This window comes from Esox lucius, chromosome 9 (genome assembly GCF_011004845.1).
Source record: "Esox lucius isolate fEsoLuc1 chromosome 9, fEsoLuc1.pri, whole genome shotgun sequence".
Taxonomy (NCBI): Eukaryota; Metazoa; Chordata; class Actinopteri; order Esociformes; family Esocidae; genus Esox; species Esox lucius.
In genome coordinates, this window is record NC_047577.1 from 10472219 (window position 1) to 10492705 (window position 20487).

The 20487-nt window shown below is 44.1% G+C and overlaps 1 protein-coding gene across 1 annotated transcript; it reads left to right on the forward strand.

Annotated features, from left to right (window-relative positions):
* Positions 1–601: 601 nt before the first annotated feature.
* Positions 602–15959, forward strand: LOC105012107 (sarcalumenin). Its single transcript, XM_010872738.4, has 10 exons — positions 602–746; positions 7548–8723; positions 10933–11031; positions 11477–11572; positions 12771–12887; positions 13197–13430; positions 13800–13921; positions 14129–14356; positions 14628–14834; positions 14951–15959. Exons 1-10 carry the CDS (start codon positions 617–619, stop codon positions 15215–15217), a joined length of 2676 nt encoding a protein of 891 aa, XP_010871040.3. The 5' UTR covers positions 602–616; the 3' UTR covers positions 15218–15959.
* The last annotated feature ends 4528 nt before the right edge of the window (positions 15960–20487 follow it).

Consider the following 20487-nt stretch of genomic DNA (forward strand, 5'->3'; position numbering starts at 1 on the left):
TTTTTTAAACAATTAAGTATTAAGTCATTAGGTATCACACCACAACATGTGGAGAAAACTAAGGGGTCTGAACATCTTCCAAACTCACTGTAAAAGCCTACTGGACAGTAATATGGAAAAAAGAAACTGAGTATTATTGCCTCAGAAACACCTGTCAAATTACAAATCAGCGTGTATTTCTGAACTATAGCTTTTTTCCTTTACCATAATCTCAGAAACCCAAGTAAAATCATGCATAGTTCGGAATACTGTGTAAGCCACAATTTGCCAAAAGGAGACATTTGGTTTCTGACCTCAACTTTAGTTCTTGGATCTTGGCAAACCGTAGTCCTGAAACATTTACCTTTTCGTGCTGGTCCCCCACCTGGAAATGAACGGTGAAACTCTTCTCTGCAATTTGCAACTTACTGTCATCTCACAGGGCAGCTGACACAGAATGTCCGCTAGAGCTGCCATGCCTATGGTGACGTAACTCTCAAGCCCCTCCCTCTTGGACCAGATGGACAGCTGTCTTAAGTCTGACACACAACGACCAGCATGGTTACAGCTGCAGCCTGTGGCACTGCAACGTACAAACCACGCCTCTCAGCAGTGCCGGGCCCCTCCCCTCCTCGGAATGCCCTCTGACCTATCTCCGGGGGTTTATATAGCTACCGTGATAGAGCGGAGGCCCCTGGCAGCCAAAATGACACCTCTACCGGTCTCTGTGTGCTGCGTGATCTCCCTTCTAACCCTGGTCGCTGCAGGTAAGATCATATTCGAAGAAAACGTCAGAGATTTTGCGCAATGGGTACATTTCTAATCGCCACTATCTGGCCAAAGGGAATCCTGAATGTCTGGTTGTTTCTATGGGGGGAACGTTAGCGGGGGTGCATCCCATCTGGATCACTGTTCATTACAGGTGCTCTGTGAAGACTTTAAGAAACGCTCTTGTGTCTTAGGATGGATGAAGCAGTTAGACCTTATATGCGGAGGGTGGAAGTAGAAAATCCCCTCAAAGCAGTGCATGTGAAGGATTCTGGGAGTTCACTGTTCCCCGGTGTAGACTCTGTGTTTGACTGGGAGACAGCTGAATGTGCAGCTGGCAGCTTGGTGGGCTCGTGTCTTCTGGGATAACTGACCCTAGATTCACTGTCATGATCCTGGACCGGATTCTCTCAGGTTAACCTTAGAAACACTGTACGTGTGTTGAGCGAATTAAAAGGTAATCTGGGACGTGAACAATGTCATTTTATCACCCACCACACTAGCTACGCCTGTGAGTTGGTCTGTGGGTGACAATGTCCGTGTTGCTGACCAGGGTCGACAACTGATGGTGGATCTGGATTTGCACACCTGAACAGAGCAATGAGAGCCATTGAGTAAACCTTATTCTGATATGGCTGTAGTTTTTATTCAGTAGTGGTATTTTATGGCTGTATTTTAATCCTGTGGTAGTATTGTATGGTTGTGACTTTTATCCAGTGGTACTAGTGTATGGTTGTGGCTTTTATCCAGTGGTAGTATTGTATGGTTGTGGCTTTTATCCAGTGGTGGTATTGTATGGTTGTGACTTTTATCCAGTGGTAGTATTGTATGGTTGTGGCTTTTAACCAGTGGTAGTATTGTATGGTTGTGACTTTTATGCAGTGGTAGTATTGTATGGTTGTGACTTTTATCCAGTGGTGGTATTGTATGGTTGTAATTTCTATCCAGCAGTAGCATTGTATGCTTGTAGTTCTTATCCAGTGGTAGTATTGTATGCTTGTATTTATTCAGTGGTAGTACTGTATGCTTGTAGTTTTTATCCAGTGGTGGTAATGTATGTATGGTTTTAAATTATATCCTGTGGTTGTACTCTATGGTTGTTGTCTTTTTTATCCAGTGGTAGTACTGTGGTTGTAGTTTTTATCCAGTGGTAGTATTGTTTCGTTGTAGCTTTTAACCATTAGTAGTATTGTACAGTTGTAGTTTTTAATCCAGTGGTAGTACTGTATGCTTGTAGTTTTTATCCTGTGGTAGTACTGTATGGTTGTAGTTTTTATCCAGTGGTAGTATTGTATATCCACGTTCTGTATATAGACAGTGTATCTAAGGCTGCCTGTGTGTGTGGGTGTAGGGGGGGTCACCCTTGTCTGTCCTTGGTGTCACTCAGACCCGCTGTACCTTTCCAGGCTTCTGGAGCTTGTCAGGTGGTCAGAGCCTTGGGGCGTGCAGCTGCCAAAGTCAGACACCGTACCAATGTGTGTTTGTGTGTGTTTCCGTTTCCAGCCTTGCTTCACAGGGAAAAGGCAGCTGTGTTGGCACAAACACACACAAACCCTAAAACATTCTTCAAACGTTTTCCTTTGCACGTTTCGGTTTGCTCTGTGCGCTGTAGCCACAGACAGACATGGGGTCCTGTACGATTTTAAATGTTTCAGATCATTTTCAACCGTTCTTCGGAGTGTACCCAGAGAGTCGGATGGCCGGGGGTTTTGTAGTTTCCTCCCTTCTGTCCTGTCAGTCCGACAAAGAGAAGGTGTTGGACAGAATTTCAGCTCTTGATTCGACCCAGGTCCGCAGGTGAAGGGAGAGGACGGCGATGTCAGAGGCTGATGTGGCTCCAGGCCTGTGGGGCAGTGCATCTTCATAATGGATGTCCATATATGGAAGCCACGACACAAATACATGGTGATGGTGACGCGGCTAGAGGCCCACATATTGACAGCAGCTGTGGCGTGAGTGTGAATGTCTGTATGTGTCTGTGTGTCCGTGTGTGTGTGTGTGTGTGTGTCAGCGTGTGTTTCTGTCTGTCGGTGTGTGTCAGTGTGTCTGTGTTTGTGTGTGTCTATGCGTGGGAATGTCTGTCGGTGTGTGTCTGTGTCTGGGTGCAGGCATTGGTCAGAGTTGCAGTAGATATGCGCAATAAGGAACTAGCAATGTCAAAGGCCAGCGGTGACAATTGTCAGGAAAGGACCTCGTCACGTCTCCCGAAAATAGCAGAGGAATAATCCCCCCCCCCAACCTGACTCACAGTGGGTCTATTCATATCACTAATTGGGAGCAGCACGGTCCAGGGCCCTGGATCCAGGCACCTGTCCCTCTCCATCCCCACTTAGGTGTGCTCTGTCTGGGTACTCCCATTGCCGAGGCAGGGTGGGCCACGGTCACCGTCCCTCTGTGTAATGGCCGCATTCCAGTGCGACCAACCTGTTGTTCTAGTGCTGTTCTACAACCACCGGGAGCAATTCACCTGAGGGTCGTTTGAGGCTTGAATGCTGGTTAATCAGTGTCGGGCTGGTTTTGTTTTCGTCTGGAGTACATTACATAAGACCACCCCAAAACAATTACTTATCTCGCTCCCCCCACCCCAATCTCTCTCTCTCTCTCTCTTTTTTCTCTCTCCCTCTCACTCCTTAGAAAAACCCTAGCGATTATTTATTTTCATTCTCTCATTTCTGCCTCTCTCTTTCTCTCTCTCACTCTCTCAGTCTCTTTCTCCCTCCCTCCCACATCCCTAACTAGAATTCAGTTAAACTGCTTCATTGCAACCGACTGCAGAATTCGATCTCGTTCATTTGTCTACATTTCTATTGATCATAGAGTTTAACTTATCCTATTTTTCTTTCGTGTATGAAATTAGCCGATGATGTAACTGGTCAATTAACTTCATACCTTACGTTTCATACCACAGTGTTAAACAATAAGATTCGGTCTGGATTGTCTGTTTTTTCACGTCACTATCAAACGACATCTCGGTTTCCTGCATCCGTCGTCATATTATATGAAAGTAAACGCGGGCAAAAGATCCCTCAGGAACGTTGGTAGCCTGACCACGGCGGACTGTTCAAATCAATGTTAATGTCGCTGTGCCGACGATTGATTCTGCAGTCGCATGCTTCTGTATGCCATCCGACAAACACGTAGACAGCCGACAGACACGCGCTCAGACCAGTGATGCGGACGCTGTCGCACTGTGTCCGTGGAGGCCGTACGGCCAGACACGACAAGGGAAGGGGCAAGCATTTTATTTGGGCCTCCCTAGATTTCTAATTGCAACGATTTACGGTCCTCCAGTTAAACACACGCACACATGCTTACCCACACTCTCTCAACTGTCCAACCGAACCTCAAATCACAGACACACACACATGGCATTTGGGGCACCCAGTGCACTAATATCTATGGGGTACTCTTTACGACCGTAGGTCGGTTACATTATGCCCTTAAAGTCTCCTTTACTGCCCCCTGTCTGTAGAAGACTGGTAATTCAGGACAAATATTAGCAACTGTCGTGCACCTAAATAGATGTTACGGTACGTTACTTAACACGAGCGCCCATAGGCACTTATAGTGCAGTAAGTGCCTAGGATGGCGGTGAGTTTACTACTGATCCATGCAGGAATTGAACCCACAACCTTAGCATTACAAGCTCTAATGTCTTGCCACTTGGAATGCTGCTTAATGACCGGATGGATCAGCGATGCCCTCTCTTTGTCCGAAGAGATCCATGAGCAGAGCCCTGGAAATCCATGTGCATTTACTGTGACATTTATGTCATTTAGCAGATGCTCTTTATCCAGAGCAACTAATGGCAGTGTGTAGGTGCATGTTTGGTCATCCTCGGTGCTCTAGTTTATCAGTAGTTCTTCCATGATGGAGTCCCTCGTCTTTTACAGATTACTAAACGTCCTGATGATTATAGTCTCCACACTCACAGCAGTGTTCTTTGTTTGCAAAGTAGTCAAATCTCGTTGCTTTCTCCCGCAATGTCAATGCTAAGCACATATCACAACTCTCAACTAAAAACTTTTAACTACTAAATAATGCCAAACGAAATAAAAGCATGTAGTCACAACTCATACAAACGACTCCCTCTAGTGTGAAATGTCTAGTGTGCATTTCTAGTGTGCAAAACGTCTTTGAGCCAACGTTCATCTGTAAAGCCTTCCGTGACATTATGCATTGGTCACCAACACACGTTTGTCAACTGCAGTGCGCAGACAGAACTAATTATACGCGGGGCTGCTACTTTCCAATGTCGCATCTCACGGTTAAACCTGCAAAAGCACGGAAAAGCCCTTTGAGCTCTGATCTTCAGCGTTGCCGTGAGCTGCGTCTGAGTCGACGTGATCGAATGAGGCAGGGCGGAGAGCTTAGTGACAGCATCTGACTGGCCATGACAAACCCAGTGGCGTTCTCTTTACTCTGTGTCCTCTTGTCTGCAGTCTTCCAGTTCTGGGCTCTGATTCACGAGTAAACAATTTAGTGCTTGTGATGACAACTGTCACCTTGTGTGTGTGTTTGTGTGTGTTTTGCCCGAGAGACCGAGAGCGTTGTCCCTTTCTCACATCCTGTGGGCATTGTCAAGATAACATCCAATCACAAATAATCTTTCCCTGGCATGTTCGGTGTCATCAACAGTATGTCACAAAAGTGAGTACACCCCTCACATTTTTGCAAATATTTGATTATATCTTGACATTTTTGCTTTTGTTGCCAGCGGTTTAGACGTTAATGGCTATGTGTTGTGTATTTTTGAGGGGACAGCAAATTTACACTGTTATACAAGATGCACACTCACTACTTTACATTGTAGCAAAGTGTCATTTCTTCATTGTTGTCACATGAAAATATATAATCAGATAATTACAGAAATGTGAGGGGTGCACTCAATTTTGTGAGATACTGTATCAGACTGGTGTTAAACACTGGTTCTTATTAAGGCCTTTTTAGCCACTAGATTCAGAGTTTGCTCAGTTTCCAAGGCTACTTCAGTTGATGTACTCATAGTCCTTTCTGTAGGTGTCCCTTGAAAAGGTCACTGCCTTTACCCAAGCTACCCTAAACAACTCCATTCAAGGAGCTGAAATGTGAGTGTGGCAATATGAGAGGGTGCTGGGTAATCAGTCCGCTCTTGTCTTTACTCACAGTCAAATGCTGTTGTGAACAGGGGACTTCTGTTTGCAAAAAAAAAAAAAAAAAAAGGGAAAATCACTCAGTTTGTTCTGGATAGGGAAAAAGCAGGAAATGTGGTTGTGGAAATGACTAGTGTTGTAATTAGGCTGTTTAGGATAAAGACTGTAATTGGCTATCTGTAACGTCTGAATATCTATACAATTATTAAGGTCAAATGTTTGTTTTGTTTTTGCATCTGTGCATTACATTAGGCTTTAGGATGGCTCTGTGTGTCAAAGCAAGATACACTCACCTAAAGGATTATTAGGAACACCTGTTCAATTTCTCATTAATGCAATTATCTAATCAACCAATCACATGGCAGTTGCTTCAATGCATTTAAGGGTGTGGTCCTGGTCAAGACAATCTCCTGAACTCCAAACTGAATGTCAGAATGGGAAAGAAAGGTGATTTAAGCAATTTTGAGCGTGGCATGGTTGTTGGTGCCAGACTGGCCGGTTTGAGTATTTCACAATCTGCTCAGTTACTGGGATTTTCACGCACAACCATTTCTAGGGTTTACAAAGAATGGTGTGAAAAGGGAAAAACATCCAGTATGCGGCAGACCTGTGGGCGAAAATGCCTTGTTGATGTTAGAGGTCAGACGAGAATGGGCTGACTGATTCAAGCTGATAGAAGAGCAACTTTGACTGAAATAACCACTCGTTACAACCAAGGTATGCAGCAAAGCATTTGTGAAGCCACAACACGCACAATCTTGAGGCGGATGGGCTACAACAGCAGAAGACCCCACCAGGTACCACTCATCTCCACTACAAATAGGAAAAAGAGGCTACAATTTGCACAAGCTCACCAAAATTGGACAGTTGAAGACTGGAAGAATGTTGCCTGGTTTGATGAGTCTCGATTTCTGTTGAGACATTCAGATGGTAGAGTCAGAATTTGGCGTAAACAGAATGAGAACATGGATCCATCATGCCTTGTTACCACTGTGCAGGCTGGTGGTGGTGGTGTAATGGTGTGGGGGATGTTTTCTTAGCACAATTTAGGCCCCTTAGTGCCAATTGGGCATCGTTTAAATGCCACGGCCTACCTGAGCATTGTTTCTGACCATGTCCATCCCTTTATGACCACCATGTACCCATCCTCTGATGGATACTTCCAGCAGGATAATGCACCATGTCACAAAGCTCGAATCATTTCAAATTGGTTTCTTGAACATGACAATGAGTTCACTACTGAAATGGCCCCCACAGTCACCAGATCTCAACCCAATAGAGCATCTTTGGGATGTGGTGGAACTGGAGCTTCGTGCCCTGGATGTGCATTCCACAAATCTCCATCAACTGCAAGATGCTATCCTATCAATATGGGCCAACATTTCTAAAGAATGGTTTCAGCACCTTGTTGAATCAATGCCACATAGAATTAAGGCAGTTCTGAAGGCGAAAGGGGGTCAAACACAGTGTTAGTATGGTGTTCCTAATAATCCTTTAGGTGAGTGTATGTCTCCAATTTTGCAGTCATAGAAAGTTATAGAAATTAAACTGTCTGAAATGGCTGTTCTGTGACTATCTGATCTACACCTCTCACTTTCTTTACTAACATCTTCACCAATAGCAGACCAACCTTTCTCACGCTCTCTTTCTCTCTCCGTCACTGTGTAGACCTGGTGGCGGAAACAGCCAGCCCTGATGAGCTGCACCTCCGCCTCCCACTTCCCTGTGACCTCTCCTGTGACCCCGGCGATGACCATGGAGGCCAGATCTCCTCCAACGACACCCCAGCCCCCGGGCCTGTGTGTCAGCCTTGTGACCGCCAACCACGCCTGCCGACACTGTCCGGGGAACAGCGTGAGGCACCTGTTCAGGCGGAGCAACCCCATGAGATAGAGGCGGTGGCGAGGGAGGAAGAGGAAGAAGAAAAGGCTACGTCCGAGGAGACGGTAGCCAAGGACGATTCTGTGGAGATCTCAGAGGAAGCTGAAGGATCAGAGCTTTGGGGGGAAGCTGCCTTGTCTGAGAAAGAAGATGAAGAGGCCAGAGAGGTGGTTGAGGTAGAAGCAGAATCTGATGGTGAGACAGAGGAAGAGGCAGAACTTGAAGATGGCACAGAGAAAGAGGCAGAATCTGTAGCTCAGACAGAGGCAGAACCTCAAGCTGAAGCAGAACCTGAATCTGAGGCAGAAGCAGAACCTGAAGCTGGGGATGAGGAACAGTCAGATGCTGTGGACGAAAATGTTGCAGAGGAAACAGTTGAGGAAGCCGGGGCTGTGGAGACAGGACCTGCTGAGGAAGAATCAGCAGAGGAACTAGTGTTTGAGGAGGTAGAAGAAGTAGCGGAAGCACCAGAGGAGACAGTAGCGTCTGAGGATGTTATCAAAGCCCCTATAGAGGAAAAGGTTGTCCCAGAGAGCCTTCCAGAGACGACAGAAAAAGCTGTGGAGGATCCAGTTATTGAAGAGGTGACAGTAGTGGCTGAAGCCGAGTTAGAACTTGTGGCTGAACCTCAGTGGTTTCAATCAGAACCAGAGGTTGTGATGGAGAATGTTATTTCAGAGCTGTTGGAGTCTGACATTGAAGCAGAACAAGAACAACAGCCTGTTGTAGTTGATTCTGATCCAGAACCCATTCCGGAACCCATGGAAGCTACGTCAGAATCTGTGGAAGCTGTCCCGGAAACTGTGGTGGAAGCAGTTGATGTGGTTGAGGAGGTGGCTCCTGAGGAGGTGAAGGATGAGGAGGAGTTGGTGAACGAAGAGACTACTGTGGAGGAGGCGACTGATGTGGAGGAGGCGACTACTGAGGATGTGCCAGGAAAAGCAACAAAATCACGAGTGAGAGGTACAGTGGCCTGTATAGTTCAAATTTTAATGAGAAATATTTTACTTTTACAAATAATGTGGGTACTTTTGTCTTTGAGTGTGTTAACATTTGGGTAACACTTTCAGTAACATTTGTAAATTGTTCATAAATTGTTAATGTCTTATTGAGGTATATTTATGAATTTGCAAATCCATTATAAACCCTTTATGGTTCCTGAGGACCATTCAGATCTGTGCAACAATTGAAAATTATGCAAATAAGAGATTAATATTGTCTCACTCTTTGGATAGAACTGACTGTGGAGGCCCTTTTTTCTTTTTTACCAGTTATGTATGTATGTATGTATGTATATATATATGTATATATATATATATATATATATATATATATATATATATATATATATATATATATGTGTGTGTGTATATGTATATGTAAATAACCTTTTATAATGAAAATACCAATGATTAAATAACAATTAAAAAGGTGACCCTTTACCCTTTATGAATATTACCTCATTATAAAGTGTTACTCTGAAGGACCATGATGACAAAAGGTATTCAGGGTCATCTCCAATTCATTCAGCCATGATGCATATGTACCACTGTAATCAGTTGACATTCTGTCTCATTGGGCGCCTGAGTATTGATACCAGCTGTTAAAAATACATTCCCCTCCCTTCTATCCATCCCCCCCACCATCAACCTCTCTCTTAACTCATCTTTTCTCCTCTCCTCTACCCGTCTCTTCTGCCCCTTTCTCTTAAAACCCCTGTACTGCCATTCTTGCGCCGCCGCTCTTTCTCTTCCTCTCTCATTCTCGGCCCGGGTCGCGGAACCTGATACGTGTGGTTGAGGGTGGCCTTAGAAATAACCCCTAGCCGGGCCCAAAATAAACAGGACAGAAATAGTGGGAGAGACTGAGAGATAGACGGACAGATGGACACTGATACAACAACGTGGCCGAAGTCGAGGGCTGCCGAGCTCCGCGGCAGATGCCGCGGTCAATCAGTGTTTCTATTTTCACGGTCGGGAAATCGCCCGGTGTTCTGTTCGGCAGGGCCAGGTCAAAGTTTGGTGTTCTAGATAATGTCGCAGATGGAAATGGTATGGAGCTGGAACGTGATTATGCAAATCTGTTCAACACAATGGATTTCTATCTGACCAGTCTGCAACAGACCCCCTTATGACCCTCCGTTAGAACTGTAGTGGACACAATGGATTTCTATCTGACCAGTCTGCAACAGACCCCCTTATGACCCTCCGTTAGAACTGTAGTGGACACAATGGATTTCTATCTGACCAGTCTGCAACAGACCCCCTTATGACCCTCAGTTAGAACTGTAGTGGACACAATGGATTTCTATCTGACCAGTCTGCAACAGACCCCCTTATGACCCTCAGTTAGAACTGTAGTGGACACAATGGATTTCTATCTGACCAGTCTACAACAGACCCCCTTATGACCCTCCGTTAGAACTGTAGTGAACACAATGGATTTCTATCTGACCAGTCTGCAACAGACCCCCTTATGACCCTCAGTTAGAACTGTAGTGGACACAATGGATTTCTATCTGACCAGTCTACAACAGACCCCCTTATGACCCTCCGTTAGAACTGTAGTGAACACAATGGATTTCTATCTGACCAGTCTGCAACAGACCCCCTTATGACCCTCCGTTAGAACTGTAGTGAATACAATCGACTGCAGGGCCCCACCTCTTCCAATAAGCAGGTGAGTGCTATCCCCGCTGTTGGTTGCTCTGGATAAAAGCGTCTGCTAAATGAGTGACCTCTGACCTTCCCGATTGTTTTTTTTCTATAAAGTCCTATAAAGTCAGTCAGGGTGTCAACTCACAGTTTGAAGATTAGATTAGAGATTAGTTTGTCATTTCAGAATGTGGGGGTGCGTCAGCAGTTGGGCACTTGTTAAGTCAGTCACTGACATCCACTCATTTGGCCAATTTGTGCTGTCCAATTTAATTAGTGTCAGATTGCTGGTGATGTATTACTGTCTACTGTCATCTAGTGGCGTGACTGAGTACTGGCACTTTATATCAGCCAACTTAAAGGTGTTGGCTCATGTCCAAGCAAAGACAAACATAACACACAGATGCTGTTCTTAACTATTTATCCAAAGCTTCATGTTGTATTTGCCCTCGTATCCACTCACAGCAGGTTGCTTTTAATAAAATGAAACATTTTGACTTTCTTTTCTTCATCCGCAGTGGCGGATGAGGACGCAACGACCACGAAGCTCAGAGACCGCTCCCACATCGACAACACACTCCGACTGACCACTGCTGAACCCACGCCTGAGTTTTCAGGTAGGGAGCAAGCAAAGAAGACGGACACACAAAGATTTCAATTGAAAAAGAAACATTAGGAACATTTGCATTGACCACAATGGCTTATAATGCCTGGTTCGCTTATTCTGCTGAACTCAGTAAAAGGACAATGTTGTGGCCAGCACAAACACAACGTGATCAGGTTATGACCTGAAAATATTATGACCTGAATAAATTCAGTCGCACCCATTTGGTGATAGACTCGTTCTGCCCGTCAGTAAGAGATTTAACCCAGATTTTTCCCCGGGTATCCCTGGGCATCCCTGCACCTCTCCCATTCAGAGGGATTGAGAGTGGAGGTCACATTTTGGTTGGATCTTGTGTGTGATATAATCCTTTCTCTTCATCGCCACACCCGGCATTCCTCTCCCCTTTTTTCCTTCTCCCCTTCATCATCTCTCTCTCATCCATCACTCCTCTCCAGCTGCACTGAAGAAATTGCAAAACATCTACCACTCTGCCATTAAGCCCTTGGAAACAGCCTACAAGTACAACGAGCTTAGAACACACGAGGTCACAGGTAATAGAGTAGGAACTAATCTGTGGTACAGTAGTAACTAATCTGTGATTCAGTAGGAACTAATATGTGGTACAGTAGCAACTAATCTGTGATACAGTAGGAACTAATATGTGGTACAGTAGCAACTAATCTGTGATACAGTAGGAACTAATCTGTGGTACAGTAGTAACTAATCTGTGGTACAGTAGTAACTAATCTGTGATTCAGTAGGAACTAATCTGTGGTACAGTAGCAACTAATCTGTGATACAGTAGGAACTAATCTGTGGTACAGTAGTAACTAATCTGTGATACAGTAGTAATTAATCTGTGATACAGTAGGTACTAATCTGTGATACAGTAGGTACTAATCTGTGATACAGTAGAAACTTGTCTGTGATACAGTAGGAACTAATCTGTGATACAGTAGGAACTAGTCTGTGATACAGTTGTAACAAGTCTGTGATACAGTTGTAACTAGTCTGTGATACAGTAATAACTAGTCTGTGATACAGTTGTAACTAGTCTGTGATACAGTAATAACTAGTCTGTGATACAGTTGTAACTAGTCTGTGATACAGTAATAACAAGTCTGTGATACAGTTGTAACTAGTCTGTGATACAGTAATAACTAGTCTGTGATACAGTTGTAACTAGTCTGTGATACAGTAATAACTAGTCTGTGATAAAGAAGTAACCAACTTTGTCCCAGTCCTCCGATGCCTGTTGTCTGAACCAGTCAGTTGTCTTTGGTAACTTACTGAAACATAAACCCAGTCAGTAACTGGATCGGCGTGTGCAATGCACATCTGACATTGATGTTAAGGTGTCAGCCATTTACAGTGGTGTAAATGAGCTGATGTTCTGACTTACCAAGGAAATTCTGGAACAAAAACATTTTCTAGGGGGTACTGCGTCATCCAGTGGAGTACCACATCACCTTTTCTCCTTGTTGCTGGAAATCCAAATTGATTAGGTGTCCTATTCATATGGGGTTCCTACAGGGAGAGTTCATTTTCATTCCCAATGCCGTCCTCACCCTGTCAGCAGTCTATGGTTTTGTTGAAAGGGACAGAAAAGAACCTCCCTCGACAGCAGAAAGCACCTTTCTCAAAATGTCCTCTCTTTTTGTCCTCCTCTCTCCCTCCATCTCTCTCTCTCCCCCTTGCCCCTACTCTCCATTCTCTCGCTTTTGTCATCCACTTCTTCCCCTTCTCCAGATGGAGAGATCACCTCCAAGCCAATGGTTCTGTTCTTGGGGCCCTGGTCTGTAGGCAAGTCCTCCATGATCAACTACCTCCTGGGTATCCATGACACCCCACAGCAACTCTACACAGGTGATGACCAGTTGACTCAGAAGTGTGGTGTGCATCAGGCTATCACCCATCAATTGCTAATCAATATCGGTTTCACACCATTAAATATAAAAACACCATAGTATTCGTTTTTCTTTTCATTATCTATGTTAGCATTATGTATTTGTCCACGCCATATAGACGCCTCTTGAATCATTGAAATCCAAAGTCATATTAAATACATTAGGTGTGGCAAGGTTCTGACGTCTGGTTTCTCACTTGTTCCTCCACCTCTCCGTCTTTCTCTCCAACCGTCCCGTCCCGTCCCGTCCCGTGCCCCCCGCCCCACAGGTGCCGAGCCCACTACCTCTGAGTACACGGTCGTGATGCATGGGGAGAAGTCCCGCACGGTGGAGGGCATCGTCATGGCAGCAGACAACTCCAGGTCCTTCTCTCCTCTGGAGAAGTTCGGCCAGGGGTTCCTGGAGAGGCTGGTGGGGATAGAGATGCCCCACAAGCTGCTGGAGAGGGTCACCCTCGTGGACACGCCCGGGATTATTGAAAACCGCAAGCAGCAGGAGAGAGGTGGGAGAAGAACGGAGACGGGCCTCCAATACGCCGCCGTGTCTCTTAGAGCGATCGACTTAGCGTAGCCGCTGAACTCCGTGAGATCAGCCTTCTGTGGCGTCCTGGCCCCAAGATTAAAATACAAACGTATCCCATCACTCTTTCTGACTCAACATGTTTGAGTTGTCGAACTTTCATAACGTAACCTTGGGTCCAGTCGTAAACGTTTAGTCATTTAGTGGACGCCCACCACTGGCCTTTGCTCAAGATCACATCGGTTGATTTTCACACTGACACCTCGTCAACTGGCCCGACTCTGATCGGTTGAGGTTTTAAATGTTCACAACCTTCGGTGAAACAGGCTAATTGACCCCTCCGATTCCCCAGGATACCCCTACAGTGAAGTGTGCCAGTGGTTCATCGATCGCGCGGACCTCATCTTCCTGATGTTTGACCCCACCAAGCTGGATGTGGGCGGAGAGCTGGCGACGCTGTTCAAACAAATGAAGGTTAACGAGTGTGAAGCATGAATTATTACAACAGTAGCAATGGGTGGGTCAGAGGTCATATCGAATATGCCCATAAAAGCAACTAGGAAGAAGCTAACATTCGGTTTGGTCTATTTTGAAGGGACATTTTAAAACCTACATTCCTTTCACGTCTAAGAGTGAAACGTTTGATGAGCGTTTTCTGAACTGTTTTCTCCGTCCGTTCAGGGTCGAGAGTCCCAGATCCGAATCATCCTCAACAAGGCGGACAATTTGGCCACGCAGGACCTGATGCGTGTTTACGGCGCCCTGTTCTGGTCCATGGCCCCCCTCATCAACGCCACAGAGCCGCCCAGGGTCTACGTCAGCTCCTTCTGGCCGTCGGAGTACGCAGCCGACACCAACCGACAGCTCTTCATTCAGGAGGAGGTCTCACTGCTTGAGGACCTCAACCAGGTTGGTTGACTAAGTCGCTAGGGAAGTGGATCACTTCATCAAACACACCGATTGTGTTCCGGCACACGCCCGGCTGTGCGGACATGGGGGCCGACCTGGAATGGCGAATGGTTTGCTGGCATGAGGTTTCCTAGGTAACGGCTGATGCCGTTGATCATTCAGTCGAATTTTGCAATGAGTGTGTGTGTGTGTGTGTGTGTGTTATCAGTGTCTTCGTGTGGCGTCGGTGTCTCTGTGAAGAATTTGCAACGATCTCCTTTTTAACTTTCAGGTGATTGAGAACCAGCTGGAGAACAAGATCGCGTTCATCCGCCAGCACGCCATCCGGGTCAGGATCCATGCCCTCCTGGTGGACCGCTACCTCCACACCTACCACGAAAAGCTGGGCTGGTTCAGCGACCCCCACGAGGTGTTCGAGGACATCGTCTCGGACCCCGACAAGTTCTACATCTTCAAGTCCATCCTGGCCAAGACCAACGTAAGAGAGTGCGCGGGGGGGCGTGTGATGTGCTCGCGGGAAGTTTGAAAGTTATATGATGCTTATAAGCGGCGAGTATAACCTTCTTCGTCCTTGCGTGCGATTTCACTCTCCAGGTGAGCAAGTTTGATTTGCCCGACAAAGAGGCCTACCAGGACTTCTTCGGCATCAACCCTCCGTCAGGATTCAAGCAGCTGTCCTCTCACTGCAGCTGGACGTCGGGATGCCTGATCGACAACATAGAGAAGGTGATCAGCGTGGAGCTCCCCGCCCTACTGAGCAGCCTGGGCAAGAAAGAGACTCCGCCCCCCGCCAAGGCCACCCCGGCCCCTCCCCCACCGCTGCCTGAGACGAAACCCAAGAACCGCTGGCGGAAGGACTGAAGAGACAGAAAAGGAGGGAATAAGAGTAGTGAGGAGAAAACGGAGGGGAGGGACGCTGGTTACGGTGCTGGGATAATCTCTTCAGAGTTTGTGCGGACTGGACACAGGGGAGAGAGGAGGCAAGGATGGATGGAGGAGACTGAAGATCATCAGCGCGAAAGAGGAGTGAAGCCACTTGAAAGAAATGGGAACCTTACAAGTCCGTTAGGAAAAAAATCCAACAGGAAAACAAACATAAAGACGTTTTCTAATAATTTAGATTGAGACTTTTATGTTCCTGAGAGCTATTATTTAACTCCCTTGTATGTGAACGAAAACAGGGAAATACAAACAAGAGTTTCATTCTTTTCATTTCTGTTCGCTAGGTTATTATTTTATTTCTTCATTGTATGTGAACGAAGACAGGGAAATACAAACAAGAGTTTCATTTGTTTCATTTCTGTTTTTCTTTATGCGTAGACAAAGAAGAAAAAACAGCAGTCAGATACATCTTATTATTCTACTCTATCGTGGTTTTTTTTTGTTATTTAAAAGGTCTGAATTTCTTCAGTCAGTTACAGCATTCTATTCTCTTTGTTATGTCTAGAACATTGTTTTTAGTGCAGTATTGTCACTGCTGTAAGTACACATTTGTATACTGATGCCAGTTTAAAGGGGCTGTAGCTTTCTTGTTGTAATAGGTTTACTCAACGTGACGCATGTAATAAAGTTGTATTTCATCCTGAAAGCTCCAGGCACCGTTTACAACTGGGATTCTTGAGTTATTAGTTCAGAGTGGAAACAGGTGAGAAATAAAGCGACTGCCCATGGGATCTCTATTATGCTAAGCACTCCACACATTTTTGTTATAACACACATGCAACACACTACGCCTCACAAAAACAACTGAAAACCAGTGGAGGGTGGGGTCACAGAGAACACATCCCCATAGTTTCCAGGTCACAGATTGTGCTTAGTCCTGGACTAAAAATCAAGATCCATGGAAAATCTGTCTGGCTCACAACATTAGGTATTTAAAAACTGCTAAATTAGGCAGTCATTTGGGCCGAAGTCCTCCTTCTCATTTCAACCCTGCAGTGGCTCCAGAATTCCACCAGGAGATGCCAGAATTCAACTGCAGTCTGTCTGGAGAATAACTAGGGTTAATGGCTTCCCAAACTGGGGACTGTGAGATCTTTTTAATTACCAACAACAGATGAAACAGATTTCGACCAAGAGATACATCGAATAAGTTTAGAGGCTGTATTACGATACAATCTAATATAACCAACCAACTTTATATGTTCTTAGTTCTGAGTGGCACTGTTGTTGGGGGATCACATAAACAGCGGTATCCACAGTATATCCACTTCATCTCAATTGCCATAAGGTTGCAGTCACATTATGAGAGATATCTAACCTTCCGTTGAGGTCTTAAATATTGAAATAATGAAGTATTTCTTAATTTTTTAACCCTACTGCCAGTACCACTGCCATCATCACTATCACCCCTATGAATGGAAATGAAAGTTGAAAAGAAAAGTTTTGAGTGAGGAAGAGAAGGGTTACAATTAGGAGGCCACTGCAAATTAAACGTTTCTGTTCTATATATATATATATGGATAAATAGAAGCATTCTATATATATATATATATGGATAAATAGAAGCATTCTATATAGAAGCATTCTATATATATATATATGGATAAATAGAAGCATTCTATATAGAAGCATTCTATATATATATATATATATGGATAAATAGAAGCATTCTATGTAGAAGCATTCTATATATATATATATGGATAAATAGAAGCATTCTATATAGAAGCATTCTATATATATATATATGGATAAATAGAAGCATTCTATATAGAAGCATTCTATATATATATATATATATATGGATAAATAGAAGCATTCTATATAGAAGCATTCTATATATATATATATATATATATGGATAAATAGAAGCATTCTATATAGAAGCATTCTATATATATATATATATATATATGGATAAATAGAAGCATTCTATATAGAAGCATTCTATATATATATATATGGAAAGTAGAAGCGTTCTATTTGCAGTGGTCTCTTAATTTTAATCCTTCTGTTCCTCACTCAAAACTTTCCTTTTCAACTTTTTTGGAAAGGAAAGTAAAAGGTGCAGTGGTCTCTAACATTTTCTGGAGCTGTGTATATATATATATATATATATATATATATATATATATATATATATATATATATATATGAGACCACTGCAACTTTTACTTTCCTATCTATCCAAACATATATATAGATAGATTGAGATTGAAAGACTTGATTGTGTGATGTGTTCAGGTGTAGATGCTGTAATGAGACCCTCACACCGTTCACGTTCTAATGAACCCATCTTCCATTTAATGGACGCTTTCCACTTCTAATCAGGTAAATAGGGGGCTTTAAAGCTTTAAATGCGTGCCAGCAAAATGTAACATGGACTAACTTCCTACAGTAGAAATTACATCTAGTCTTTCACTGTCTCTCTCTCAGGTATGTTTGACAATGCAGTGTGTTCACACTGATGGAGATGCGTAGTCTCAGCATCAGTGTCACTCATAGATGTGTGCAGGACGGCACTTCAGAATGATCTGACCAACACATCTGTCATAAGTGTTTCTAATGCTGGTTTACAGAGAGGCCTCCCTTTCACTTTTCCCCAGGTCTATAGTGATATTTGTTTTGGATCTTTCATATCTGAAGGAAGGCCATTCTGGCCTGGTATTAAATTTGATTTGCAAACTGTGTAAATATTTTACGAAAGAGGTACAGCTTCCGGCAGGCTTTAAAAAAGTGAATTTCATTATTGCATGCGTACTGGGTATCATTCTGACCCGTTCCAACTCAACAGGTGTCCATACAATGCCAAATATCTACACATAATTAATAAAATAATCAAATAAATACCTTGGCCTCTGCAAAAGCTGCCAGCAGGGGCCCACCTAATAAGGCCAACTAAAGCTTACTCTGATTATTTTTAAATACCACAAAGGGCAATTCTGGAAGTGAAACGTTTTTGTAACGTTCTTTTTTTTGTTCCATTCTGAGTACAATTTGAAAGGGGCGGGGAGGTTATAAATGGGTTATAAATTCGCCTGAATGATCTCATTGGAGGATGGAATTTCAGCAGGCAGCAGAAAACTGTCTAGAAAGTACCTTTACGAGGAGAAACAGCAAAGACCTCAACGTTCATGACACAAGTTCATCCATTCACATTTTACATAGAATTCAAGCCCTTTAAAATGAACTGTTTAATATAGAAAACACTTAATGCCACTATCAGAACTAATGCTAGACAAGTTCTCGTGCATCCACGGTCTGTGAAGACATGTGTATGCAATGCGATTTGTTCAGCTAAACTTCTTCGACTTGTCTTTTACTTGTTCTGTGATTGCCCCGTAAAAATAATGCTTTCATTTGCACACAATTGGAAAATACTGCCACAGGCCCCAATTTTTTTCGGGAATATATGTAAGTAACAATTGTCTCTCTCTCTGAATGGGATCATGCACATCTTGCCTTGAAACCAGAGCCTGTGTAATGATGGGATTTGAGTTGTATTTGGTTACAAATCCAGGGGAATCTACAGTAAGGGCACGCACAGGAGGACACAGCTGTTTATTGTGCTGTTAATATTTGCAGTACTGGATAAGACTAAGTTGTCACACAAAAAAAGTGCCTTTAGCGTTTACCAACATACTCAATTTTGTATGCATATGGATAATGTTAATGTCGATCCACTTGGCTTCAAACTGAGAGATGGCTCCTCGGCATGTCGGAAGTCTGACATACTACAAGACTAGTTGTCAAGACTGTCAGAACACGTCCTGGGAATGACCTTTTACCTGCTCTACTTTGTCATGCAAGGAGAGGCCTGAGCAATGTGACGGATGATTGACAAGCCCGCAGCAGGTCCCTGGCAGAGAAACGCTGTGGTCAGCATGAGGTGTGTCAGAAATGCACTTTGTGGATCCAACCACTGGTGTCCATTCCCTGCATTCAGACTGAGCATGACCCGCGGGGTAGATGTGTGGCCCCTTTGAGGTAATCCTATCAGAAAGCTCTGAAGAGAATATCTGAGAGTATAACTGAATCGGAATATTGACTTGATAGAATTCATAGCAATTTAGGTTGTCTCATTCACAACCTAAAACAATATAGTGGCAGTGACTTTGTAGATCCAAACCATTGATGTTGTTGATACTTTGCCCCTCTGATATTTATCTTTGCCCCTCTGATTTTTATCAGATTTTTACAAATACAGCTGTGGCGAAATATATTGGCACCCTTGCACTTTTTTTTTTACTTCATGGGTAAGGCAACTTCAAGTGCACTTGACCACAGATGGGGAGGCTCCGTCTGAGACAATCGGCTTGCATGTGAGCTCCCGCCTGTGTGTGTGTTTGTTGGTTTCTAATCCCTATGGTCTGAAGCCGTGATCTCCAATTAAACAATATGCCCTTGAGAAGGAGTCCAACAGCTATCCTGAAAGAAGCTTTGTGCGTGTGCGCGTGTGTGCGTGTGTGCGTGCGTGTGTGCGTGTGACTGCAGTGACACGAGGGTGATCACCTCCTGTTCATTGTGTACAATGACCCTTGGCCCCATAATGAATGACTTACTGAAGATGATAAACTAGGTCAGCCAAGCAGGGTAGGACACTAGTTCCTTGTCTGAGTGGATGGTCCTGTAGGCAGAAGACCTCCTTATCATAATTAAAGTGTGTACACAGAAAATTGACTGAAACTGGGACCAATAAGAGATTGTATTCAAACTGAATAGCAATTCCATAACCTCGATATCACCGACACAAGATCCCATAATTTATTTGTATTTAAATTACGGGAATACTGGAGAGCAAAGATCTTAAGATAACCCGCCCCCCACCCTACAATAGGACTCACATTTTTATTGGATTCAAAGTGTAGTTATTATCACTGCTGCTATAGTCAGACAAAGGTCTATCTGTGGATAAATATAGAAACAAGTCTGGAGCTGGTCACTCAGTTCCCGGGGTTCTCTTCAGGGAATTGTATAGGTCTGCTCTTACTGCCTAGTCTTTATCTGTTAGACTTGGCAAGGACTATTAATGCACCTGTGATCATTGATATCGCTGACTGTTGGAATGATGGGCACAGTCCTAGGCCAAAAAGGGTGTAGACGGCTACGTAGCAAGGACTGTATAAAAAACACGGCCATGCCCTGGTATGTGTGGACCTATTGATGATGCGTTAACCAATTTGTGCTGT